General features: G+C 56.3%; 2 protein-coding genes across 2 annotated transcripts; one reads left to right on the top strand and one right to left on the bottom strand.

The window, feature by feature from the left end:
• Window positions 1-20,842: 20,842 nt before the first annotated feature.
• METTL27 (methyltransferase like 27) lies at window positions 20,843-24,126 on the top strand. Its single transcript, XM_067309520.1, has 5 exons — window positions 20,843-20,950; window positions 21,059-21,187; window positions 21,257-21,392; window positions 21,490-21,582; window positions 22,065-24,126. Exons 1-5 carry the CDS (start codon window positions 20,843-20,845, stop codon window positions 22,301-22,303), a joined length of 705 nt encoding a protein of 234 aa, XP_067165621.1. The 3' UTR covers window positions 22,304-24,126.
• A 659-nt stretch (window positions 24,127-24,785) lies between these two features.
• LOC106484679 (claudin-4-like) lies at window positions 24,786-25,869 on the bottom strand. Its single transcript, XM_013942913.2, has one exon. It carries the CDS (start codon window positions 25,864-25,866, stop codon window positions 25,222-25,224), a length of 645 nt encoding a protein of 214 aa, XP_013798367.1. The 5' UTR covers window positions 25,867-25,869; the 3' UTR covers window positions 24,786-25,221.
• Between the last annotated feature and the right edge of the window lie 286 nt (window positions 25,870-26,155).

The raw sequence follows: 26,155 nt of genomic DNA, 5'->3' as shown, positions 1-26,155 counted from the left end.
TGCTCCATGTGGGTGCAGAGAAGCTCAGTTCTGGGTATCTGCAGAGCATCCACACAGCAGTCCCTGGGCCCTCTCATCGCATTTCAGACGCACTCTATCAGCAGCTCTGCTGCAGCACAAGCGGTGACTCATGGAGTGAGAACACACAGTTCTGTGGGACCAGAGAGCCGAGGGAGACAACAACACAGTCTGAGATTTATTCCACAAAGCAGGCTGAAAACAAACCAAAGGAATGTTTATTATTTTTCCTATGCAGCGGGGAAATAAAGCACAATTGTCTCTCACTTGGAAATGCTGGCATCTCCACACACGGCCTCCTCCACTGAGATAGTATCCACAGCTGGACACTCCCAGTCTTAAATCAGGGCTGCCTCATTGTGGTCTGCACCACAGAGGAAAGGAGATTTATGGAGTGACTGAATCCCTGGGCCAGAGCCAACTGGGAAAGGTCAGCCCAAGCCACAGAAGCACCTGTCATGCACACGGGCCCCAGGAGACAGAGCCAGCGAGAATGGCAATGACTCCCTGAACACACTTGGAAAATGGCATGTTTCAGACGGTGCCAGGTCACTCACCTGCATAGCCAGCCATGCATGTGTGAGCCTGCTTTCTGCTCTGAACCCAGCAGCAGCATGACACAAGAGCCCCAGGATGGTGGGACTGGGGATGCCTGGGTTGGGGGCTCAAGCTGTGCCCACCTGACCCCAGGAAGAAGGTACAGGGACAGTTCTCCTCCCCACTGTGAGGTGGTCAGAGGCTGTGTGTGCTCATCTGGCTCTTGTACCTTCTGGAGAGGGCCCCAGGTACCAGACAGCACGCGTCATCAGCTGCAGATAAGCTGAGAAGAGAGCCCTGGCTTGGAGCCAGCACTGGACACATCACTTGGGCAGGTGCTGTGTGTTGTCGCTCCAGCTTCGTTTCCGTACAGCACTGCCTCTCAGGCTAGGAGCAAGGGATATACCCAGTGCATGAGTGAGGGATGCAGTCATCCCTTCCCTCAGGGCTGCTTCCCCCTGACCAGAGGGGAGCATTCGTAATGCAAGACAGGGCCTGGCATGGGGCTGCTGTGTCAGGATGGTTGTGTCGACTCTACACCTTGCACGCTGGCTGCACCTCTCCTTAGACAGCCTCCTCGCCTGCATCCCCATTGCCTTACCTTTCCTGGTCCTCCTGAATGCCCCCCCTGGCTCCACACCCCTGCAGCCCACCAAAGCCCACTCACAGCTGCAGTCAGCCCAGTTTCCCCACCGTACCTTGCCCATGTTGCCAAAGCACAGCCCTCATGGCCCAGCAGAACACAGGACATGGCACAGGCAAGCCAGCAGGAGCCAGACCCAGGGCACACAGACACAAGCATGGGCTGAATTCCTGCTCCTAGCCTTCTCCATCTCAGCCCTGTACTGCATAGGTCAACATCACCAGGCATAAGCTGGCAGGCTGGGCTTCTGCTGAGCCCAGGGCACTGCTGCAAATCCTTCAAGGGAATCCCCAGGAGCAGACATCTTCTTTGTCACTTTGCTGGTTTCAGCCTCATTTGAAGGCTCTAATAAAAAACAAGCAAGGTAATACTTGGGACATCAGCTACTCTGGTCAAACAGCACTCATCCCATCCTGGATCTTCTGCAACAAACAGCCAGCAGGGTCAGAGTCACTGGACAAGATGCCAGAGACATTAGGAGGCAGACAAGGCATATCCAGTGCTAGCAACCTGACAGCTCTGCAGAAACCTGCACAGCCAGCACAGATTCACTCCAAAACCCAGTAGGTTTCACTCTGCAGCACATCTCATCCAGAAGCTTTGTTTTACTCTGCTAACAAAGCACTTCCAAGAGATGTAAGCCTTTGCATCCCTTTCTGGGGAGCCATTCTCTAAGGATACCGTGCATGCATCCCCCAGGCTTATCCTCCCTTTCCACTTATTGAGATCTGGAATAGCAGTGTGGAGACTGGTACACCTGATTTGTATGTCAAATTAGGTGTTTGCTAGAGGGGAGGGGTTGGCTGTGAAAGCACCAGAGGCAACAAAGTGGGAGAAGGTCCCTAAGACAGGCAGGTGTTGGTAGCACTTAGATTAGCAGGTCATCAGGATCCAGCCACATCCACCTGCAGCTTCTTAGGCAACCTAGGCTGAGAAAACAAAGGACAGAGGGCAGCCTACACCAAAGGACAGACTGAAGCCACTAAAAGTTGATTGCAGGAAGATAAAGAACAGGACTGGAGTCATAAAACTCCCAGGTTAGGAAACAAAAGATAGTCAGGCAATCATCAGCATTGCCTAATGACTCCCAGAGGTGGCAGAGGATGGAGAGACAAAATGTTACAGTCACTGTGAGCTCATACAGGGTCCCCCTCAGCAAGCTATGAAGAATCCAGGAGATACATGAGGACCCACTATATAGCATTCCTTATCCTCTGTCACTGCAAGCAATACTGGGGAGCCCACCTGGAGACACACATCTTGGTGCTCATGAGCATGGGCTATGAGAGCTTGAGTAAAATCAGCTTGATTGTAAAATAAAATCACCTTCCCCCCCTCGCTGGCATGATTGCCCATGTGTGCCTCATGGCAGCCTCAGACTTGTGAGGCTGGTGCAGTGTTAGCACAGGCTCTGCACCCAGCAGCCTGCAGCTCCTGGGGCGTTGCGGGGGGGACAAGGCACCCCAACGCTGGTGCTCAAGCAAGGACAAAGCACCAGAGGACAGCACCTTGCAGCGGGTATGACCTGCTGTGCACAGCCACACTCAGGCACCCAGAAATCCCAGCTGCCCAACCCCACTGATTATAGCCATTCCTAGCTCACATTTTCCACATGCCACCATCCCCTTTATAAGTAAATCTGTAAGCCAGACTCTTGCTGGACCTGAGCCTTCCCTGCGATGTGGTCTTGCAAGTTTTTCCAGCTTTGACCTCAATCCTGCTGTAGTACACATAGCCTCGGCAGGACTGGAGCCAGTCCTGTTCCCTGCCCTGTCTCACAGGGCCCAGCCCTTTACAAAGCAAGAATGTTTATTTAAAGAAAAAAAAAACTCATGTAAAACTAGGGAAGCCCTGAGACAACAAACGAACATGAGTGTGATACTAAGCCTCAAAAGGGCAGGCAGAACCTGCCTGTGCCTCATAAAATAATGAGTGAGTATTAAGAAAAGATCCTAAAATACCTCAGATAAAAAAAAGCGAAAGCATCTGGCACAAACTGTTTGCAAAGAACATCTCTTGCCTGAGAAACTTAATTGTTTTGTCAGGAAGAATTACTGGACGAGGCCAATTAGAACTGGATTTTGGTTCAGTGCCTGCTCTGATGGCCCTAAAGATTAGCACCCACACGCATCTCAGTGTCCCAGACAATGTCACACTGGCTCCAGGCGAGTGTATGGATCAACGCCTGGGAAGCAATGAGGGGCAATGAGCTATGTCCTGACTTGTATAGCTACCAGCAGCCCTAGGAGAGGGGATACATGGTCCATTCCTGAGGTACAGGAACATCTGTACCTCCAGAGGGGCTGAGACCACTGTTGCACAGAGGTATGAAGCATAGTAGAAAATGAGGGCAGCAAAGCAAAGACCTTGAACTCTGAAAACTCACAGTTAATCCATGGAGGAGACCCTCTGAAACTGATTCTTCAGGAAGCAGGAAACTGGAAACCATAATATGGACAATGGCTGTTGAGAGTCAGAGAGGACAGCAAAGAAAACCATGTTGTAATGTGATAAGGCAGCAGACCAGCCCTGGGGTGCTGGATTTATGTTCAGAGTCACTATGTCTGACAGCAGTGCATCACATCATGCCCGCGACCTTGTTCTGGTGCCTAGGAAGGGACAAGAAGCTTCAGCACCCATCAGCAGAACGATGCTGACAAGTTGGGACCACTTGGGTGATGAGAAACAAAAGAGGCCCCTGGCCAGAGAGGAGGGCCAAGACGCCAAGGTGTGAGCTGGTGACGCTCGCTGATCACTGGCACCCAGCTCATGTGAGAGGGAGAAGTCATGGGAAGCTGGGAGATTGAGGGGGAGAGAAAAAGGTTGGGAACTGCAGTCCTAACATGGCCAGAGGCGTAAGCGATGTGACAGTGAGAGACGGGAGGTGGGAAGGAAGCAGCCATATGCAGCCATACACAGCCGTGACATCTCAGAGAGGGGACTCAGTGCAATGTCTCCACCCAGGTGAGGCGAGAATGGCACACAGCCATGGATTGCTGCTTCACCCTCCCCACAGGCACGGCATCAACCTGTTGCAAAGCAACTGGAGGGCAGACGGTACCCCCCCGCCAGGATAGGGCCTTGTGGCACAAGCTCAGAAGGAAAGAACAAGGATAGCTGGAGTCAGGAGAAGGGTTGCACACCTGACAAGTTTGCTGGAAAAAGAGCTCTCACAAAAGGCTGCAAAGAACAGCCCAGAACTAGGTAACTAGGCCAGGGTCCTGGGGCACCTGCAGGGAGCACCCCCATCCTGCATCCCCTCCACCCCTTTTCTGCAACCTTTGTGGTTTTTCCTCTCTCAGAAAGCCCCCTTCAGTGCTCTCTCTTAGCCTATTTGGCCCCTTGGGCTCCTCACAACTCAAATGCTCCATGGGTCATGTCACTGGGGAAGCATCCCTGTGCATTATCAGAAAATCACAGAAAAAATGAGGTTGTGGAGGCCTCTGATCAAGCCCACCACCACCACCACCACCAACAGAGCACGTCCAGTTTGATCAGGTTGGTCAGGGTCTTGTCCAGTCAAGTTCTGACTGTTTTCATGGATGGATGTTCCACAGCCTCTCTGGGGCCCTGTCCCAGTGTTTGATCACCCTCATGTGGAAAAAAATTTTCCATTAGAAAAATTCCAATCAGAATTTCCCATGATGCAATTTTGTGATTTAGCTGCCCCTCAGAAAGCCAAGTTTACCAGAGGAACCATGCTGGGCACACCATAGGGAAATGAGAACAGTGCAGCATCTAGCACCCCTTCCCACACTACTCCCTTTCTCCTCCTCACCTTGGGAGTCCTGCTACACCTCAGTGACTATACCCTCCTGGCTGAAATGGTTCCATGCCCTGATAAGGGAATGGCTGGCTGGTGAGGGTGTTTGCCCTCTTGATAATGCCAGGTTTGCAGGTGCCATCCTTTCTGGGTGCCCTTGCGCTGTCTGTGTTATAGCTTGCACTGCAGAGCTTAAGCGCAAGTAGGCTCAGGGCCAAGGGGAGTGCAGAGGTCTGCAAGGGCAGAGCTGGAAGTGGAAAAGGCCAGACACAAGCAGAGGGAGTGAAAGCTTTGAAACAACCCTTAAGAATGGAGAAATCCATTCATTGCAGACAGCAACTCAAAGCATGAGTGAAACCAGACCCTGGTAGAGAGATAACAGAACAATTACAGTGAAACTGGAATTCAAACCATGACTTACTTGCACTCAGCTGGGAAAAAAAGCAGACAAAACAACAAAGACCTACCACACACATGTAAACCCAGGGAGCCCCGGGCACTGGCCCCTACATGCTGGGCACTGCCCCAGAGAGCTTGTGGTCAGCAGAAGCAAAGGGAGGGGGATCGTGTCCACAGCCAGCTGGGGCCTGGTGGCATCCAGGGACACCCTCTTGAGATTCCTCCTGATATCTGATGTCTGAGGAACACCACCAGCTCTACAGCTGGGTGAGTTCCCCAGGCCTTCTGCGTGGCCTGGAGGTTTTGCCTGCTGGCCCCTGGGTCTGAGATCATGCAGGGTGAGCATCCAGTCTCTGGCTGTTCTGAAGGCCTGCAGGAGCCCAGAGGTGTCTCTGAAAGAAGACAACGTTACTCCTCATAGCACACAGTTCAGTAGATGGAGACCCCCAGTCAGCTCGCACACAGCCACCCTCCAGCCAGTGCCTGCTCCGGCCTCTCTCAGGGGACGGGCTCCTGCCTCCCCCAAAGCCTGCTTCAGCTGGTCCAGGGACTGCCATGCCCTGCCCTCCCTTCCCTTCCCCTCCCACTTCCAGAGGGTCCAAGAGCTGTGCCCACGGCAGGCAGCACCCAGAGGTGGCACCTCTAAAAAAGGACAAACAAGCACAGCCGGCTCTGGAGCTGGGGCACAAATGGTGCCTAGGACCTCCTTTATCTATTTAATGACTGTGATTTTTTACAAAAACCGTCTGCAGTCCTGGAGTCTGAGCCTTGCCAGGACACACAGTTCTTCAACGTTTTTCAGCCCTGGCCATGGCTGAAATGAGGCAATTCCCCCTTCAGAGTCGCACCCAACATCCATACAAATCACTGCTTCTCCTTCTGCATAAGTTGCAGGCTGAGGTCTAAGTAGGGCCTTCCCAGGCAGGTGAGAGCCAGCATGCTAAGCCTACATGTCAGCAGGGACAAAGCAGGAGCAAGGGAACAAGAGATTCAGGGCTGACTGGGTAGGAGCCAGAGGCACATGGAGGAGAGAGCCTGTCCTCCAGCCCAGTCTTGGACTCAAAGCACCCAAGGATGCAGCCCTGAGCTCCACAAGACTGTCCTGTCTATCTTGGTCCTCCCATTGCCTCAAAGGAGGAGGGATGTTTGGTAGAGCCATGGGAAACCAGGCTACACCCACCCACAACCCCATCAGAGAGCTCAAAATATCAGCAACATAGGCACAAACAGGTCTCCAGATCTTGCCCTCCACCCCAGTCCCCATGCCATGTCTCATCACTAACTCATTCCCCCACTACTGCCCTTCATATCACTCACCCTTGTGGGAATTCAGCAGAGGGAGATCATGGACAAACCCAGGGGCAGCAAAACCACTTATTGGCTTTGCTCAGAAAGAAGCAGAGCATCTGTTGTGGATACATTGCCTTTAGCTGTATGTCACCAGCATTTTTAGGCTTTTATGATATACAGTTCAGGGCTGTGCATCCCTGCCCATCAACCTGGCATCCCCAGGAGAACGGTCATTGTGTCATATACCTGGACCAGCCTGTGCCCCATGCCCAATGCAAGGTGAGCTGTCCTAGTCCTGCCAGAGCAAAGGGAGCTGGACTGAGCCTGGAGCCTTCTGTGCTAAGTGCCACACACACACAGTGCATCCACTGTGCACTGTGCATCTGGAGAACTGGTCAAGGGAAGGCTTGCAAAGAGCAGCCCCTTCATCGCAGGGAGTGGTCAGCTGCCTGCAGACCATGCTGGCAAATCCAGACCCTTCCAGGCAAATCAGATGGCCCTCTCTGACACTGTATAATCAAGGAGGGCAGGACCTCGCTTCCTGCATGGGAGAGGGGCAAGCCAGGATTCTGCAAGCTGGTGCACACCAGGAACACATGGGAAAAACCCAGCTTATCCAAGGAAAACTGCTCACACCCAAGTAGCAAAGGTCCTCTAGCAAAGTGAGCTCTTGCCCAGACCTGTCATTAGCAGATCCCCCCCAGAAAGCTGCACATCAGCAATGGGTTTCCCTGATGACACCAATCTATCAAGGCACAGTCTGGGCAAGTTTCTGTGCTGGGCTGGGAAGCACCCATTGCACCAGCCTGGGAACAGGGCAGCAAAGGGCTGTGATCCTGGGATTATAGAGTGTAAACCTGGGCTACCTCTTGCATTTTCTCATCATGAGACAGGAAACAAACTAGTCTCTGGAAAAAAACGTGGTGGGGGGGGGTCACTCATCATACCTGACTCCTGAGGGACCAAAGCTGGTAGGAGGCTGCCCCAGCCTGGGGGCTTTCTCTTTGCTCGTGAGCTTTCCCTTGCAAGGGGAAGGGGTAGTTCCACAGTGCACAGCTGGCCACAGACAGCCATGGGTTCTCTTCTTTCCAGCCAGCTTGGTGCAGAAGTCCACCAGCCCAGGAGGTGCTCATCAAGGAAAGCAGACCATAAATCACTCCAGCTGTGATGGGAGCTGGGTCTGGGCCATGACCATGGCAGTCCCTTCTGCTCCTGTTGCCAAAGGGAACAAGCAGGGCACAAGGGTGCTGGCTGTGCTGCTGGGAGACGCAATCTGTCTGCAATGCTGCTTGTCAAGCCAGGGGGCTGGGCAGCTGTAGTGTGTATTTATATCAAACAGAGGGAAGGATTTTTTTTTTTTTTTTAGTACAGCAGGAAATAGCTGAGATAGTTACATACCTGGCGAGATGGCTGAGGAACTGCAGGCCAAGAAACATAGAAGATCTGGCATCACCCAGAGAATCTGTGTTGCACACAGCTTGCAAGCATCCGGGGCTGTGTGTGTATCTCCATGCCTGACAGAGGGCAGTGGGTCACAGCAAAGAACCCAAGTATGGCCAATATTTCAGGAGTCAGTGGCAAGAAGCCAGCATGTGAGAGGTGGCTTGAGGTGAAAAAGGTGAGCTCCATGCAGAGGCAGCAAAGTGCTGGGCAGCATGGCTTTTCAGTGAGCTGCAATGGAGCACACGCAGCCCTGCCACACTTCTACCTTCAGGCCAGGTTCAGACACCCCCTCACCTCCCCAGCAACAGATTTATCCGCTGACACAGAGCCCAGGTAGGGACAAGGCTCCTCCACAGCCCATTGGGAATACAGGAGAAAGGCCCAAAGTAGGAAGTGTGCAGTCCTTGTGATTCCTCTCTTCACAGTCAGGGAGCCAGGACACCATTGCAGAGCAACCTACTGCTCCTGTATTGAGGAAGGACTGCCCAGAGCCCACCAAGCCCCAGTATGAGGCCTGGCTCAAGGCTGGACTCTGATGTGGCAGCAGCCCTGCTCTGAGCAGGATGTCAGACTAGAGACCTCCAGAGGTCTTCCACCCAGCACAGCTGCTGTTTCTCCCCTGTGCCAGAGCCAAGATATGTTAGGCTCCTCCATCCATCCAGGACACCCCATGGCAAATCCCAGACAGGCATCCTCTTCCAAGGCTCACTGTGCCAGTGGAAGCCTTACTGCCAGCAGACCAGAACTGGTGGAGGGGACCTGGCTGTGATGGCAAGGAGTGAACCAGAGCATTCACTGCTCCATTAGCAGCCTTGTGGTGAGGAAAGCTGCAGTGGAGAGCAGTCACAAGTACAGTTCAGTATTGAAAAGGAAAGCTGTCCCCAGCTTGACTAAGCAGAACACATTTCACATGACGCCAAGTGGGCTGTGAGAGACCAACCCTCCAAAGCAGGGATGGGAAGAACCTCAAGTGACTGTCGTGGGGCTTGGACACAGGAGTCTCCTCCAGTATTGGTACTTCACTGTATCTCCATTGCTGCCATCTCGACCCCTAAATCCCAGTCCTACAAGCAAAATAATTGTTCTTCCCTTGCTGAGGCCAAACAAGCCAGGTCCCTCCCGACCCTGTTCTCCAGACCCTGCTCACACTCACCACCTTCCTCCACTCTTCTCTTCACCCACACCTTTCTTACAGTGCAGCAGCCCAGCCTGGGCTCAGAGTCATTGGTAAGGCCTGTCTATGCTGTAGAGAGCAGAGAGCCCTTTCTGCATCTCACATGATGCCCTGACATTCATCCATCTGCACAACATCCTCAACATGTGCTCAGGTTGTGATCGGCTCTGACCCTGGGTCTGTGTGGCAGAGCTGCAGCTAGACCCATCCTTTCCAGCATGGACCAGAATGGTTGATTTTTCCTGCCTGACTGTTTCACTTTATAGTGTGCCCTTTAATGAGACGAGATTTTTTTCTTTTAGTAGGATCATTTCTTCAATATGTCAAGATTATTTTGAATCCTGAGTCAGTCCTTCAGGGTGCTTCTTGCGAGGCTGTGGAGTCTGCAGATGAGACCAGCATGCTTTGCATTCAAGGGTGAAGCATCAACGACTGCTCTTTGAGAACCATATTTGCATACAGGTTATAATATTTCCAGGTAATTCATGCTTCTGACTGTGCTCAGACCAGTGTTGTGAAACAGCATGAAAAGGCTTCTTGCAGTCAAGGATGTGGCATGTGGTCTTTCCACCTGCCTTTTCACTCACTGTAGAAGGAGGTTTTTTTGCCTTTCCTCTGTTTTCAAAGGCTGCTGTGGTGCCCTGAAGTCTGTACATTCTTGTATCTTTGTCAACAGATGTAAATAGCAGTCACCTGGAAAGGAGCAGAAAGAGAAAAGCCCACACAGGGTGACACATCCTCAAATACTTTCCCAGCTTTCAGCAGTTTGCAGTTCATGGACCTCCTGAGCCAGAGTTGAGCCTTTTTATGTGGTAATCCTTCATGTACTTTTCTTCCATGAACTTGAGCTGAACCCCCCCCCCCACTTTGAATCCATGTGATCTCTTAGTTTACTTGTTCTCAAAGCTAATCCATTGAACAGATTTCTTTAGCCAATTTTCAAAGTGCCATAAGTGAAAAGGCTCAGCCAATCTGAAAATAAAGGATTTATCCAAGTGCCCTTTACCCAGATCGCCAACCCGTTCTAGGCTGAGCTCTCTATAGTCTTGGAAGGTATTAGCTGTGCTACCAACTGACCACCAAAGCAAAAAAGCAATGTAACAATGCAGCCATCTCGAAGCCAGCCACGGACACCTCTCCCCTCGAGTGCTGGGCTCCACAGACCACCTTCTCCTTCCCTGTTGGCCCTTGGAAGTATATCAGCAATCTCCACCTAGGTCATTCTGCATCTGTCCATGTGCTCATGTTATCCTGTCTCTAATGATTTAATGTAGTTTCCGCTGTCTGGGCCCCCCCTCCTTGTTCTTGAGATAATTGCAGAGATTTCAATTTTGCCAGATTCCTAGCCTCTCTCTGAACTTACTCCCTTAAGCTGTTTCTTTAAGGTCCAGACAGCTGCCCTGCAGTATTTTCCCTTACATGTGCTTCCTGGGAGTTATTACGTAGCAGTTTTCAGAGTCCGTAGTCTTCCTTTTGCTGTTCTCTCTCCTTGCTTTTCCAAGACATTAATTGCACACCCTCTTCCAGCTGCAACTGTGAGTTAGGATAGACCTACCACTAAATGGCCTAACCAGGTCATTTGGATCAACATGGATTGGAGAGCATTCAGGCAAGCAACTCAAGCCAGGAAATCCAAAGATGCAATGATCTCTGGCAAAGGGAGAGCAAGAATCAACAGCCAGGAGTGCTTGGTTGACACAGTTTCAACTACAAGAGAACGTGTAATCAAGCCCTAGGAAGGACGAACTCTCACTTCATGGTCACTGTCACCCAAGCCATTATCACCTTCTCAGCCCTGAGCTGGTCAAACCTGGAATCAAACCCACTTGTTTCTCTATCTTCTGTAGCATACTTTCCCTCAATATGTTTACAGTCCATGTCTAGTGATTTGGTTCCGGTTGGAATTAACAAAGCTCAGCCCAGGTTCAGCTCCAGTTCAAGAAAAAATAATGGTTTGGTTCATTTGCCATTTGGCTCCACTCCCCCAAGGAACTCCTCAATTTCCATTTGGGCAGGGTCTGAAGGAACCAGAGGACCCTCCATCCTTCCTCCTAAAGCAGAGCCACTGGACTCAAAGAAGAGCCAGGATTCACAGATGCCCTGAAGACCTGGTTTCCAGGGTCTAATTCAAGGGCCTGAGGATAAAATACAAGAAGAGCAAGGGGAAGAAGGAGCAGCAGCCCATCCTACCTCCTGAACACCTGTACAAGTAGGTGCTGGTGGAATGAGTTGTAAATTACTTTCTGAGACTGATTCCCAAATGCCACCAAAGTCCCAGTGTAGACAGAATTTAGATCACCTCACCCTAAGTCCAGAAGTGCTTTAAGATCATCCAGATGGACCTCAACAGACAAGAGTCTATCGTCCAACCCAGGGCCCACAGCACTGCCTACCTGGCCTACACACAGCCTTAACAAAAGCACCTAATCATCTTTGCCAAGTCACAAGAAATCCATTGCTTTTTTTACTGTCACTGATCCACTCATTAATTCCTGTTCTAGTGAAAGTTTGCACCTTACTACCGAGCTGGACTTACTGTCTCCAGCTTCCACCCACTGGATCCCAACCTGCCTGTCCCTGATATTTCCCAGTGGATGCCAGTCACTTTCCAGGATGCAACTAGGGCAAAACAGAGCAGACGTGAACAGGAAAGTTATGCAGAGTCAGGGGGATGTGATCCAGGAGTTGCGCTGGGTCTTATGGATGTAATCAGACACGTTAGGAGGAGTTGTAGGGGATGCAGTCTGGGGATTTGCACTGAGCCATAGGGATGTGATCTGGAGCATTACCTGGAGTCACAAGGATGTGATCTAGGATTTACATTGAGTTGCAGGAATATGATCACTGATCTGCGGAGCTGCCCTGAGTCACACTGGGGTGTGACTGGGGAGTGATGCTGAGTTGTGAGGATGCTGTCCAGTGAGTTATGCTGAGTCACAGGAATGAGGTCTGTGGGGCTGGTGATGTGATGTGATGGTGGTGTGATGGCAATGTGCATGGGCAGGGAGCAGTGGGTGGTGAGGCCGGAGGAGCGGCATGGGGTGAGTGGCAGGGGGAACGGTTGCAAAAGGTGGGAGGGATGTGTGTGGGCAGCAGAAGAGACATCATGGGGTGGGACAGAACAGGCAGGAGTAGTATGGGTGCGGGGCAGGGAGCTGAGTTGAGGGAGGTGGAGGAAGAGCAGGTTTGCAATGTGTGTTGGACATAGCCAGGGTGGGAACTGGAAGTTCCTGGTCATGGGAGAGATCAGCTGGCAAAAGGGACAGAGGAGAGGGAGCAGAGGAGCATGGGGGAAAGTGCAGCTGGAAACACAGAGAGGGCATGTGAGTGGTGATCCATGGCCTGGGTGTGTGGGGAAGTTGTGGGGACATGGCCTGGGTGGGGTTGCTCAGTGGTGAGGATATGGATGAGCTGACCAGTGGATGCTCAAATGTGGCTGAAGCTACACTTTTAGGAGGGCTGCAAACGGGGTGCATGTTGTCAGCAGAGGTCCCAGCATTTGGGATAGGGACAGTGAGCAATGGAAATGTCACCAGTTTGGGAGCACTGTGCCCCTGTGATGAAATGTGGGTGGGAGTGCTGTGCCCTGGAGGTGCAGGAGGGGTGGGACAACCATGCATTGGGGTGAGGGTGGGGTGGGATCCCCGTGTATTGGGGATACAGGTGGGGTGGGACACCATGAGTTGGGAGTGCAGGTGGGGTGGGAGCACCATGCATTTGGGGTGCAGGTGGAGTGGGATGTAGGTGGCATGGAGTGCTGTGAACTGAGGATGTGCCTGGTGTGGGAGCGCTGTGCCCTGGAGAAGTGCTTAGCCTGATGGGGAAGTTCCTGGTGCGTTCACGCACCTGGGAGCAGCTGTGGTCAGAGCTCTGCTGAGGTCAGCACAGGGGTAGCAGGCCATGGTTGAGGAACGTTTTGGGTCCCTAGGGCTGCATGTGGCGTGGACAGTGTGGCTCGCTGGCAGGAGGACGAGCCTTCCCGGCCATGCGAACAGTCATGAATCAGTTATGTGAGCTGCTCCCCCAGACTGCCTGCCTGCTCTGCTGGTCTGATCTCCGGCCAGCTCTGCGCCGTCCCGCGCTGATTTATATCAGCCTTTTCTTGCTACCTGGTCATGAGCCATGTGGGCGTTAGGAGCCAGTGCGGATGGTTTAGTGACAGCAGCCCTGGCCACAATCAATCACAGGAATGCTTGGATTTACGAACTGAGAAGTCGGGCAGGGGCCCAGTGTTCCCGGGGGGCTCGTGGTGCTGAGTAGTGTTTGTTAGGGGGCAAAATCCACTTGTCTCTGGACACCAAAGGGCTGGGTTTTAAGGAAGGACTGGACGGTCCAGGGCTGATGGATTCTGGCCACATTTGGATGCTGGGAAAAGAAAACACTGGGCCCTCCAGCACGCACGTGGAGAGCTGGCCCAGCCCAAGGCAGTGCTGTTGTGTGAAATCCCACCACCCATCGCATCAGTCTTGCTGTCTGCTGTCTCCTGTCACAGGGAAATGGGTTGTCCTCTCTCTGCCTTCCCCACATGGGCTTTCCGGGCCCCACCTGGCTGTCACTGTACAGGGTGTTCCTGCCCTGCCCTATCTCCGTGGCCCAACTCTGGTCCATGGACCCATCCACTCCATTTCAGCAGGACAAGTCCTGCGCTGTACAGGGCTGAAGGGCCCCACAGGATGGCTGTCCTTGCTCTCCCAGGCCCAGAGTAGGCAGCAGAGAGCTCAGAGGACCATGAGGGTTCCCTTTTCAGAGATGTGCATGGTTTTAGGGTCTGCTGAGGGTGTTTCCTGGTTCTGGGATCCTTCGTGCACCACCAAGGAGGACATGGAATAGGGAGGTGAGTACAGAGTCAAGATATGCAGCCAGTGACCCCATCCAGTTACGATGACCAGCCCTAAAATCCCTGGGGCCAGGAGCTTGCAGTCCCGGTTCCCAGAGGTGACAGTCCCCCTTGGTGCCTGCCCATGTCCCGCCATGCTCAGGGCAGCACCCGCAGGCTCACACCTTGCTGCAGAGCCAGTCTGGGGCCTGGCTGCTGTGACATCCTCCCCCAGCCGGACAGACTCAGACTGGCCTGCTGGCTCTGCGCTTGCCCTTCCTTCCCGCTGCCTGGCCCTCCTGGTTTCTCCCTAGGTTCAGACTAGGGTCCAAACCCTGCAAGCACCAGGCTCTGAGCACCCGGGAGTGCAAACAGGCCAAGGAGCCTGGGGCCACATGGGGTGTTTGGGACCATGGCAGGAGGACAGAGAACTTTTTGCACATGCAAATCCTTGCACAGCACAGAGTCACCCACATGCCACATGCAGTATGCCCCAGCCCATGCAGCACATCATCTGCACCTATTTGTCATGTCTGAAGTCTACACAGAGAAGCTCAGCCAGCTGACGAAGGCAGTATCTTGCTGCTCTGGGGGGTCTTTTGGCCAGAGTCTTACCTAGGACCTGCAGAGCTGTTGTCCTACAGGGCTGTGCAAGACAGAACACCTCTGGGACAGGGCAATGCACCAGGCTGTGATCCTCGGTCAGTGAAAGCAGAGGGGAGGTACCTGGATGGATTGGCAAAATGCAAGCTGAAGGGTTTTGATTGTTCCATAGGTTCTGGGAGGGGATATCAGGAGAAGAGATGAACAAGAGTGCCAAAGGCAGCACTAGCTCAGGAAGCAGGAGCTGGACATACACAGGGCGCTGGCTCCTCCGAGGGACATGCTCAGTGCAGGGACTCACTAGCAGGGATGCTCACAGCAGCATCTGCCCCCCATCCCATCTCTCACCTACCAGGCAGAGTCCTCAGGGGATGCTCACAACCCAGGGAGGCAGGGGCACACATGTGACCCATGTTCCCTCCCCAGGGAGCTCTAGCAGCTGCGGCAGTGTGCTGCAGTGGTAGTTTACCATCCTAGGGTCCAAACCACCATGCTCGTCACAGCAGCCTTCTGCTCTCAGCTGAGCACTGTCGGATACCATCTCAAACCTGGACCTGTTGGGGTGCCCAGCAGAGTACAAGCCTCATGCACACACATTCCAGGTGACCAGCTGTCCATTGCTAATGACAGTGATGCTGGTTGGGCTAATGCATGGCCGTGTGGGCAGCCCAGCAAGCCTCCAGGGCACACATGGCCATGGCACACTCTGAAGGTGCTGGATCAGCCAGGGTGACTGGAGCTGCTTCTCCACAGTGATTTCTGGTCTGCTGGTTGGTCTGGATGGCTGCTGCCCAGGCATCGCAGTCAGTCTGTCCTGACAACCTGCAGTCCTGCGAGGTGGGACCTCCCTCTGATGCCACTTTGTCCAGGAGGCAGCATTAGTGCCACCCCAAGAACCAAGACGATGTCAGGGATGCCCCACACAGTCCCCGGGAAATGCAAGCCTGCCTGTTGGGTGTACCAACTGCCACTACACATTTGAGCCCAAGAGTCCAGTACGAGCTCAACTGTGGGACCTGCAGATGGGTTAGGAGGCACATGAATTACTGCTAGAGTTGGCAGAGCCCAGTCTCCTGCTGGAGGACCTTGAGATGCCTCATAGAGGATTCAATTCCAACTCAAACTTGGTCTTTCCCAATGTCCATCCCAGCCCAGCTGCAGGTTCAAGGGTGGGGGAACTGCCATGCCCATCTAAGAGCCAAGCCACCCTTCCACCCCTGTGCCTGCATCTTGGTGAGGGAGGGCAGGCCAGTTTAGGCCAGCTATCTGCCATCTCTTGGCTCAGAGTGGTCAGCCAAGCCTCTGCCTTGGGAACACCACTCTCCTGGCAGACTCCACCATGCTCATGGGTGATGGGGACACCCTACCACTTGCTGGTTTGGAGTGGTTGCACTGATATGGCCTGGCCCCAGCTCTAGCTTCAGACAAGGTCTCAGGAGGACCTGATTTGGGGGCAGAGCTCTGCGTGCTACCTGTGCCCCAGCACAACACAGCAATGGACCCCATGCAGCTAGAACAGCGAAGGGATCTCCTACCTTTACTAGTGTTGAGAACAACAGTCCACAAGGCAAGGAGCAAATTCAGAGCCTGCCCACCACTCAGGTACCCAGAGAACGGTACCCTGGAGATGTCTGGTCTTCTCTGTTCTCCCTGGGCACAGGCAGACCCTCCTGTCCCAAGGCAGACCATCTGAGGGCCTGGTGCTGCCCCATGGCCAAGGAGAGCACCTGGACCCCAGGGAACAACATCACAGCAGCAAGGACGGCACATGCCTGAGTTGACGTGACTGGAGCCTGCCAGTGAAGGGCCACAGGCCAGGAGAAAGTTCAGCTTCAGCACAAGCACACTTTGCCATGAGGAAACTCCAGACTGCTGAAACCTGCTGCCCCTTGCAGGGTCCCCACCAGTCCTGTGACTCTGCACAGCCTCAGGGGATGGCACGGTTGGGTCCTTCAACATTGTCACAGGGTACGGTCCAGAACCTGGCTCTCCAGTGCTGGGTCCAGGCCAGCCCAAAGCTACAGTGACACGGGGTACAGAGAGAAGCTGTTTGTACAGCTGTGCACAGCACGCTGGAGCGAGCCAGCCCCGGGAACATGATGTTTAGAAAAGCACCGACTAATTTGAGAATTGATCTGTGCAAGTCAAGTCTCGGCGAACATGCAGCCCAGCTGCAGCCTGAAGGGGCCAAGTACAGGAGAGTCGGACTGGAGAGTGGAGCCAGGAGCGGGCAAGTAAGCGGGGGGGGAAGCTGGCCGACATACTCTGCCTTTTGTTTACCTTGTAAATGAAGGCCAGGCTTCAATTAGCAGTGGAAACGATGTTCAAAGAGTGAGATGGGTATTATAGGCTCAGCCACAAAACTGTCTCTGGTCATGGTGGTGCCAGAAAGGGAGAAAGCTACCCCCATGCCACAGGGTTCAGGCAGGCAGGACCAGACCTGAACCAGTGGCTGGAGGGGGTACAAAGCACAGGTGTGTAGATCTGGCACCAGTTGTCACAGGACAGCCCCTTGGAGCTCCCTCCCGGGAACCATCTGGGTGCCTGGACATCCAGGCAAGATGGGGAAGAGACCTGCTCTCACCTTCCCATCCAGGGGGAAGAAACCTGCTCTCACCTGTTCCCAGCTCAGCCAGAGTCTGATCCCTCCCATCTGCTCCTGCTGTGCACTTCAGACCCACACAGTCCTCCTGCCACCCCCCAAGAGATGCTCCGAGGCCATCACCGGGAAGCACTCGGCAGTCCCTGAGTCAGGTGAGGTTAGCCCAGCCAGGGCTGGTGTTTGCAGACAGGCACTGAAGCCCACCCTGCAGTGGGAAGGGCTGCCGCTGGAGCTTGCAGGGTGGTGAGTGAGACCCAAGCCCTGCCAGCGGCAGACGATGCTGGGGAGACTGGGTAAACCATCAGGCCCTGGTCTCACCCCGTTCAGTTGCTTGCAAGCACATCCCACCCACAAGCTGGTGCTCTGAGCGCATAAGGAGGGGACCTGCAAGAGGGCAGTGGGCAGGCATGGGGCAGTATGGGCCAGAGCATCCCAGCCCAGGCACAGCACAGCTCCCTGTTTTGTAGACAAGGTGCTGGCAAGACTCATGAGGACTGGGGCCGCTGGAAGGGCTCGGACAAGCCACAGAGCCGGTGCATCCCAGTTTGCTCCCAGGCAGGCTGGAGTGGCAGGTGCCAAGTTCAAGGCCTCCGAGAGTGGGTGGAGGGCTCCCTCTCGAGGCCCACAGTCATTACTGTCTGGGCCACCCTGCACCGCGGAGCCCCTGAAGTGTCCACCCTTGGGCAGACCCACCTTCACCTGTGCAGGAGAAGCACAGCAAGGCTCCACCCTGGCTTGGGACATGCAGCCCAAGCAGGCAGGTCTTCCAGAGGAAGGTGTTGTGCCTTAGTTGTTCATAGGCCCAGCCAAGGGTCAACATAAGCCACATGCCCTGACCACAGTCACCCAACTGCACAAGCAGTCCATTTTTCTGGGGTTCCCAGGCACCATGCATAAGGGAACAGAGAGCAGCTGGATGTCAGCAGAGGAACAGCCAAAGTGACCAGCAACTGGGGAGATGGTCAGCAGGACACTGTGACAAGAGGAAGAGCAACAGCAACCTATCTGAGCTGCAGAGCAAATAGCTGACATGAGCTACCATGTCCTTTCTGTTGTTAGCATGCAGCTTCCTCCCGTAAAAAAGCCTCAAGCCAAGTTACTCGCTGCAATAGACAAGGTTGATCACATAAGCATGTACCTAACCATGACATCCAGATTGTACACTGGAAGTGCCCTATATAAGAGCAGTAGAACAATGATGGCTTGTGCAAGTGGAGCTGGAGGTGACCTGTCCCACAGCAGAACCTCAGAAGTGCATAGGGTCTCTGCTGAAGCACACGTGCAGTATTTACTCAGTGCCATAACCACTAGGGACCTAGCTGCCTCCCAGACCCTCAGCACCAGACACTGGATAGACCAGAGCAGGAGACAGCCCAGCCCCAGTGACCTCAACAGATGGAGAAGGCTTCAGCAAGGCTCAGGGCCTCACTTCCAGCTAAGGCAGTAAGGTCTAGAAGTGAGATACAGAAAGCTCTGGGATGTCCATGGGCACCCCAAGAACAAGTCCTTCCTCCCTCAGCCATTCTGGGTTCTCTGCAGATGCTGAGCACCCAGCACCTGAGGCCCTGTCACAAGTACTGCTGGTAACCCAGCCCAAGCCAAGAGGACAGACAAGTTCAGTGAGTCCCTCTTTTCCTCACGTGCTGGTCCATGAGGAACGTGAAAGCCTCCTCTGAAGTCCACTGAGCACAGTAAGGCGGCCTGATGATGCCCCAAGCTAAGGTTAGATGCATAACAACAAGGTGCCCTTTGAGATCTCTGAAATGAAGGACAGCCTGCAGCAAGACAGTGACTGTGCCTCCTAGACAGTGGCACCATGCCCAGGAAGAGGAGTTGCTCGCCCCCTCCCTGGCCCCATATGCCAAGAGACACAATGCTCCTTGGTCATGTGCTCCGCCATGGCTGACATCAGGTCTCTCTGCACTGCTTGCCCTACAGAGGGACTTCCCAGTGCATGGCCAGCCCCACTTTCCTCTATTTTCCCTGGACAGAAGAGGCACAAAGAGCAAAAGCCTTCCAGCAGCTTTATTAACAGTGCTAGGAAAGTGCACTCAGTTGCCTTCCTCCTTTTCCCCTGCTACATGAGGCCTCATTTCCTTCCAGCTCTTCAGCAGCTCCATCTCCATGTCATCCTCCTCCCTTTCCTCTTCCTCGCTGGCCACCCTGCCCATGAGCTCCAAGGCAGCTTGCAAGAGCCAGGATACAAGGCAGGTAAGAGTGTAGGCAGGGCCCCAGGCGAGCCCCACCAGCAGGCCCTGCAGGTGCCAGCGGCAGGTCCCCAGAAGTCGCCGTGCCTTGATGAGCTGCCTCCGCAGAGCATCCTGACAGGGCCAGAGCAAGATGAGGGAGGTGATGGCCCAGCCTGGCCTCTCAGGGAGCCAGAAGAGAGCCAGGGGTGTCACAGGGCAAGGAACCAGCTGGGAGGACAGGCCGTCTTGGTCAGCCACCACGTGGTTCAGGAGCCCTTCCCAGCACCATGCCACCCTGGGGCAGGGAGATTGGGGCCACCCCACAGAGAAGGGTCCCAGGGGCAGACCAGGAGCTGCCAAGGTGAGATCCCACCCCAGGAAGGGGCGGTGGGCACCCAGCCCCTATCGCTGCTCACCGAGCCATCCCGCAGCTGCCTCTGGGCCCAGCGCTGCCCCTTCCCGAACACCTACCAGCCCAGCAGCAGCAGCACCATGACGCCCAGCAGCACCTTGCGGGCCAAGCAGAAGAGCACGTTGGCCCCCAGCTCCAGGCAGAGACAGAGGCCTCCGACCACGTCCCGCAGGATGTTCCAGCAGCGGGCGAGCAGGCTGAGGCACGCAGCCAGCAGGCTCAGGCAGGCCTGTCCGGGCCGCCCGTGCGGGCCGGCCACCGGCTGCCCCATCAGGGCGCTGCAGGAGAGGGGCGACAGGGGGACGCGTCCGACACAGGGCTGCAGGGGCAGGAGGATGAGGAGGGTCCGGCAGGCAGTTTGGGGGGGACAGCCGGGACCTCACCAGGGGCCGAGCGCCCTGGGGACCAGTGCCAGACCCACCACCGCCACCCTGGCCGTCACCGCGGGGATGCCAGACCCCGGCAGGCGCCGTGGCAACCGTCCTGGCTGGCAGGCCCGAGGCTGGCACTGCCGGCTGCTGGGCACCCCACGGAGGCCCGGCGGGGGCCCTGGGGGCTCCTCCGCTTTCCCCAGGGCTCGGGGCCCCGCCGCAAGGCCGGGCCTGGGCCGAGGTTGTGCCGGAGCCCATGGAGGGGCTGGGGACCCCTCTGGGCACAGGCGGCATCCCCAGCCCCCCGGGGCACTTGGTCGCGCCCTCACACACCCCCGGGGCACGTGGTCGCGCCCTCACACCCCCCTCCGGGGCACGTGGTCGCGCCCTCACATCCCCCCCGGGCACTTGGTCGCGCCCCCGCTTCTCCCGTCGGGGCGCTCGGTCGCGCCGACGCGGCCGCAGGTCACCCGGCGCGGCGGGCCGGGGCAGCGGGCGGGCGGCCAATGAGGTGCGGGGGGCGGGGCCGGGGCGGGGCGCGGAGCCAATGGGGCGGCGGCGCGGCGCGGCGGGGCGGGCGTCATGCAGCTGCCGCCGGGGCTGCGGGAGCGCGTCTCGGCCGTGCACGGCGGCGCGGCCCTGCCCGACCGCCTCCGCCTCTACGACGGCTGGGCCGCCCGCTACGAGCAGGTGCCGCGGGGGGGGGGGGCGGCTGCGGGGAGGGGGCGGGCGGGCCCCGCCGTCGCCCCGCCGTCGCCCCGCCGTCGCCCCGCGGCCGCTGACCGCCTCTTCCCGCAGGATGTGGCCGCGCTGGAGTACCGGGCGCCGCACCTGGCCGCCGCCTCCCTCGCCTTCGCCTTCCCCGCGCCGCCCGCCGAGGCGCTGGTCCTCGACGTGGCCTGCGGCACCGGGCTCGTAGCCCAGGAGGTACCGGGCGGGCCGGGGCGGGCACCGGCGGGCGCCGGCGGGAGCTGACGGCGCCGCGTGTCCCCGCAGCTGCAGGGCCAGGGCTTCCGCCAGCTGCACGGCGTGGACGGCAGCGCGGGCATGCTGGAGCGGGCGCGGGGCACCGGGCTCTACCGGGAGCTGCGGCGCTGCGTCCTGGGCCCGGAGCCCCTGCCCGGGCCCGCAGGTAACGGGAGGGCACCGGGGAGCCCCCGGGGCCCCTGTGAGCCCACCGGGGGTGGGCCACCCCTCGGCCCCGGTGACCTGCACCGCTGTCCCCGCAGACCGCTACGACGCCGTGATGGTGGTGGGAGCGCTCGGCGAGGGGCAGGTGCCCTGCTCCACGGTGCCGGAGCTGCTCCGCGTCACCAAGCCAGGTGAGGCTCCCGGTCCCCCCAGGGACCCGCCGAGGGGGCGTCCTGCCTGGCGGGACCAGCCTTGCCTGCGGCAGGGCAGGACGGGGCACCCGGGCCCCTGCAGCGCAGCTGGCATGGGACCAACACGCAGCCTTGTCTCTGCCTTGAGGCCTGCGCAGGGACATGCGCTGGCACCCTGATTCCCTGCCTGGTGGCAGCTCTGTTGCAGCTAGCTGGCTGGGGCCAGGCTCGGGAACGATGTCCTGCCTGTCCCCTGCCTGCTGGCCTCATGCCCTGCCAACCGTGGTGCCCTGGCCTGGGTCCTGCATGGCCGCTTCCCCTGTGCCCTCCATGCCCACCCCGTGCCCCCTTTCCAAGGGACGCCTCTGTGGGGTGTCGAGCCCCCCTCCCCAAGGTGCGCTCGTGCCCCAGGTAGGAGAGCGGCTGAGCCCGGGCATGAGGGGAAGAGCACTTCCCTGTCCAACCCGCTCCTCTCTTGGCAGGAGGCTTTTTGTGCCTGACGACGAGAAGCAATGTTTCGAACCTGCGTTACAAGGCTGAGCTGCAGGGAGTGCTGGACAGCCTGGAGCAGCAAGGCGCCTGGGAGAAGGTCTTGGTCCAGGAAGTAGACCAGTGGGAGAGGGCCACGTCCAAGGAGGAGAGCACCCAGGGCACGGACTACATCTCTGGGGTGGTCTATGTTTATCGAAAGTGTCCAATCCTACCTGTTGAGGAGGGTTAAGGGCCCAAAATGGCTTGGGGAATGGAGGTTGAGCATTTGGCCCTTGTAAATTCTCACCCTGTTTTGTGTGCCTTCCATCCCACTCAGCCAAGCAACCCTGTCCCAGAGCAGGGCCTCAGCTGTGGGGGTGACGATATTTCAGGGGAGCCATCAGAGCCATGAGCTGGAGCAGCAACCTCCTGTATTCAGCACCTCCTCACATCACCTGCCTGTCTGAGCTCTCTGCTCTTGGAGGCCTGTCCCCTTCCTCCCCCAGCTTGCGAAAGTGCTCCTTTGCCAGATCCTCTGCTGCAACTCATCTGAATTCTGCCCAGCTCATGGTGCTGAAATGGCCCCTGCTTACTCCTGAGGGACTGCTTACTGCCAAAACTTCCCTCATTCCCCTTCACCAGCTCCTTCCCTGAGGTCAGGGCCCTGAGGATGTTGCTCCTCAGCTTGGGAAGGCTCTCCAGGTTTCACTAGGTCTCCTAGACCTTAGCTCTGACATTCAGGTACCTTCCCCAGCATCTTGATTCCCATCCTTGCTGTGACATCTCGGAGATCTGTCTTGCTGGATAGAGCTGTCTCCTGTCTGGGTTACCTCCTCCCCACGTTGTCCGCTTCTTAGCCCTCCCACAGGGCTATGGTCAAACTCTGGATCCTTCTTCATTCTCCCAGCTGGGTACCACTGCTGGTGGGTCCCCATTGACATATGCTGCAGTCTTCCTCCTCATCCTCCCTAGGCCCTCATCTCTACCAAGAACTAATCTAGCAACTACAGTGGGGCATACCCTGAAGGGCAGGAGGCCTCAGAGTCTGAACCAGGAACAGCTATGCCAGTGTAACACCCAGCCTAAAACAGCTTTCAAAGCACCACATCCAGCCTTTCATCCCTCCATAGCTGCTTAAGCCCTCATTTTCCTACAACTTGACAGTTAATGGTCTGCATGGAAAATGAGGCTGGAAGAGACCTCAGGAAGTTGGTGGCTGCTCCCTACCCAAGAGCCGGCTCTGCCAGACTGTGCCCATCTCCTTGCTTGCCTGGCCTGTTCCCCAAGCCCGTTGTGGTGGTGCTTCCACCCCCTCCTCTTTGAGTGCTTCCTTGGGAAGTTTTGTACTCAGATCTCTTGCTGGGATTTTTTGTTTGTTTGTTTTTTAGGCCTGTTTCTGCTTGTCCTGTTCCCATAGACATGAAGAACAGGTTATCTCCTTCTTCTGAGCTCTTCCCCAGCTGCAGATGACAGTTGTGTGTCTCTGCAGTTCAGGCTGAGTTGCCCCATTTCTTTTAGTTGCAAGTAGCAGTTTGTTTGCTCTGCTTCTACCCTGGTCCAGCCAAAACCACCAGGGAGCTCAGCCCAGCGAGCCCTCAAGTCTGTCTCTCAACCTTAGAAATACCTGAATGCTTCTGGGGCTGTGCCCGTCTGGGGGATCGCATGTCTCCAGCTGAAGCCAGGCCCATGTCAGAGGCACACTCAGCCTTCCCTGTATTCTCCAGTGGTTGCCATCTGCTTGTGTCTGGCCTGGGATCTGTATTTAACTCCCAGGTCCTTTCTACTTGTCTGGTTCCAGTCCTGTCCCCAGGGTTCCCCCAGTGCAGTGCCATATGTGGGTGCTGCTGGCACAGCTGTGCCTGCCACCAGCTGGGTGGTGGGGCATGCCGTGGTGGTTGCTGGCAGCCCCCACCACCCTGCAGGCAGCTGCTTGCCCTGCTCTGCTTTCCCCAACTTATTTTTTTCTTATATTACCTGGACACCATCCCCTGGGCATCAAGTCAGGCAGGCAGTGGGGGGTTGTGGTTGTCCCAGTCCCACACTTGGCATGTCAAATAAATGCTCTGCCTCTGCTGTCTGCCTGGATATGTTGCACCCTGAACACTGGGACTGTTGGCTCTCCTGCATATCATGGCATGGGGACAGGAAGCAGGTTAGCAGCTGGGCTAGGTTTGGCCTTTCTCTGAGTGCTGGGCACCTGCTGGGCCTGTTCTGGTCTAGTAACCTCAACCAGCGGGATTGATTCTTTCCCAGCTCCTGGGGTCAAGATGACCGGAGCAAGCTGCGATGCTGAGTTCTGTATGGCAGGGAGGTGCTGTGCTGCCAGGGCCAGCCCTTGAGCCCATCGCAGCTGGGGGAGACTGCAATGGGGCTGCCTGACATCCTGCCTCCTGGCTCCCATTGCCCTCTTTCTGCCTCAGTTTCCCTGCTCCTCAGGCCAGCTGTAGGCATCACCTGCCCAGAAAACCAGGGTGCACAGTGAGGGAACTGCATGCAGGGGGGAGTGCCCTGGCCTGCCATGGCTCCTCATCAGGCACGAGCTTGAGGCCAACAGGGATGTGTGTGGATGCGAGTCCCTTGCCAGTGCTGGGGAGATGGTGTGCCATGTGTTGGGCCAGCATCTCCCAAGCTAGCAGCAGTAGCAGCAGGTGTGCTGGAGCTGGGAAAAGCGATAGGAAATATCACCATCCTCCCCCCTCTACCAGTTCAAAATGAGCCCAGACAGCCTTGGTGGCACCGAGACATTTATAAATGATCAAGGAGCAGCCAACAGCATCCGAGGAGATCATGAACGCAGCCCCCTGCCCACATGTGGCTGTGTCCCATGGGGGACTGCGGTGGCAGTGCCACAGGGAGAGCAGGCTGTGAGCAGGATCCAGCCACCCCCTTTCCCTGCAGGGAGAGGGGGGGTCCGCACATGATGGGGGGCAGGAGGGTGACAGCATAACCCTCGGTGAGGTTGAGAAGGGGATGGGGCAGGAGGAGGTTGTGCACAGGTAGGGAGGGGACTGGTGGGATAAGGGCAGATGGGAGCTCTGGGGTGGGATGGGGACCCAATAAACCACCACCCCCAGGCTCAGTGGTGTTTTCCTTTGAGCTGGCAGCTCTGGGGCCTTGCAACCAAGTGGGAGGGCTGGATGGGGAACAGCTTTTCCCAGGAAGGGCATCTCACACGTAGTCTTTCATGGGGTAGCTCATAGGGGTACAGGTCTTCACTGCTCTGTACTTCTTGGGGTAGGGATCCTGCTGAGCCGGGGGCGAGGACCAGCACAAGATGCCTCCGCCAAAGAGCAGGAGGGCACTGGAGGCCCAGCCTATGTACAGGGCAGCCCCCAGCTCTCTCTTGAGCGCCGCAGGTACCATGGGGTTGTAGAAGTTGTTGACAATGGTATTGGCAGACCAGGACACAGGGATGAGCAGCACAATGCCAGCCACGATGAAGATGGCACCTGCCATGGTGGAGATCCTCATCTTGGCCCCCGTGTCATCCATGAAGCGGGTGCACTCAGCACCCATGATGCCAGTGAGGAAGGCGAAGAAGGCCGCAATGATAGAGGTGATCACAAGGGCGCGGGCTGCTTGCAGGTCGGAGGTTAGGTCCAGCAGCGAGTCATACGCTTTGCACTGCATCTGCCCTGTGCTCTCATACACGCAGTTCATCCACAGGCCTTCCCAGAAGACCTGGGCCACCACGATGTTGGAGCCGATGAAGGCCGTCACCTTCCACATGGGCAGCGCACAAGTGAGGATGGTGCCAAGCCAGCCCAGCATGGCCAGCACCAGGCCGCTCAGCTGCATCGTCACCGTCTCCATAAGTGGGGCCTGCTGGGAGAGGGCACAGCAGTCACACATGGCCCCCGGCCTGGGCCTGCTCCGGCCGGGGTTGTGGGGGGGGGGGGGGTTGCCTTCATGCTAGATGCATCCTGTTCCCCATCTGCATGGGAACGGCTGCAGGCCACACAGGACCATGGGTTGCATTGAGCAGCCAGCTGCAGGCCAGCATGCAACGTGGTGCATTGAGCATCCAGGTCCTGCAGAGGCTGAGCTGCAAGAGACTGCATGAGCTGTGCTCACCCAAAATGTCCCCAGTGTGCCTGAGCAC

This window comes from Apteryx mantelli, chromosome 22, assembly GCF_036417845.1.
Source record: "Apteryx mantelli isolate bAptMan1 chromosome 22, bAptMan1.hap1, whole genome shotgun sequence".
Taxonomy (NCBI): Eukaryota; Metazoa; Chordata; class Aves; order Apterygiformes; family Apterygidae; genus Apteryx; species Apteryx mantelli.
This window is presented reverse-complemented; position numbering and strand designations above follow the sequence as displayed.

Coding starts and splice junctions, on each gene's coding strand:
- LOC106484679 (XM_013942913.2), bottom strand. CDS start 25,866: ATGGAGACGGTGACGATGCAGCTGAGCGGCCTGGTGCTGGCCATGCTG.
- METTL27 (XM_067309520.1), top strand. CDS start 20,843: ATGCAGCTGCCGCCGGGGCTGCGGGAGCGCGTCTCGGCCGTGCACGGC. Junction 20,951..21,058: donor GGGCCGCCCGCTACGAGCAG/GTGCCGCGGGGG, acceptor CTCTTCCCGCAG/GATGTGGCCGCGCTGGAGTA. Junction 21,393..21,489: donor GCCCCTGCCCGGGCCCGCAG/GTAACGGGAGGG, acceptor CTGTCCCCGCAG/ACCGCTACGACGCCGTGATG.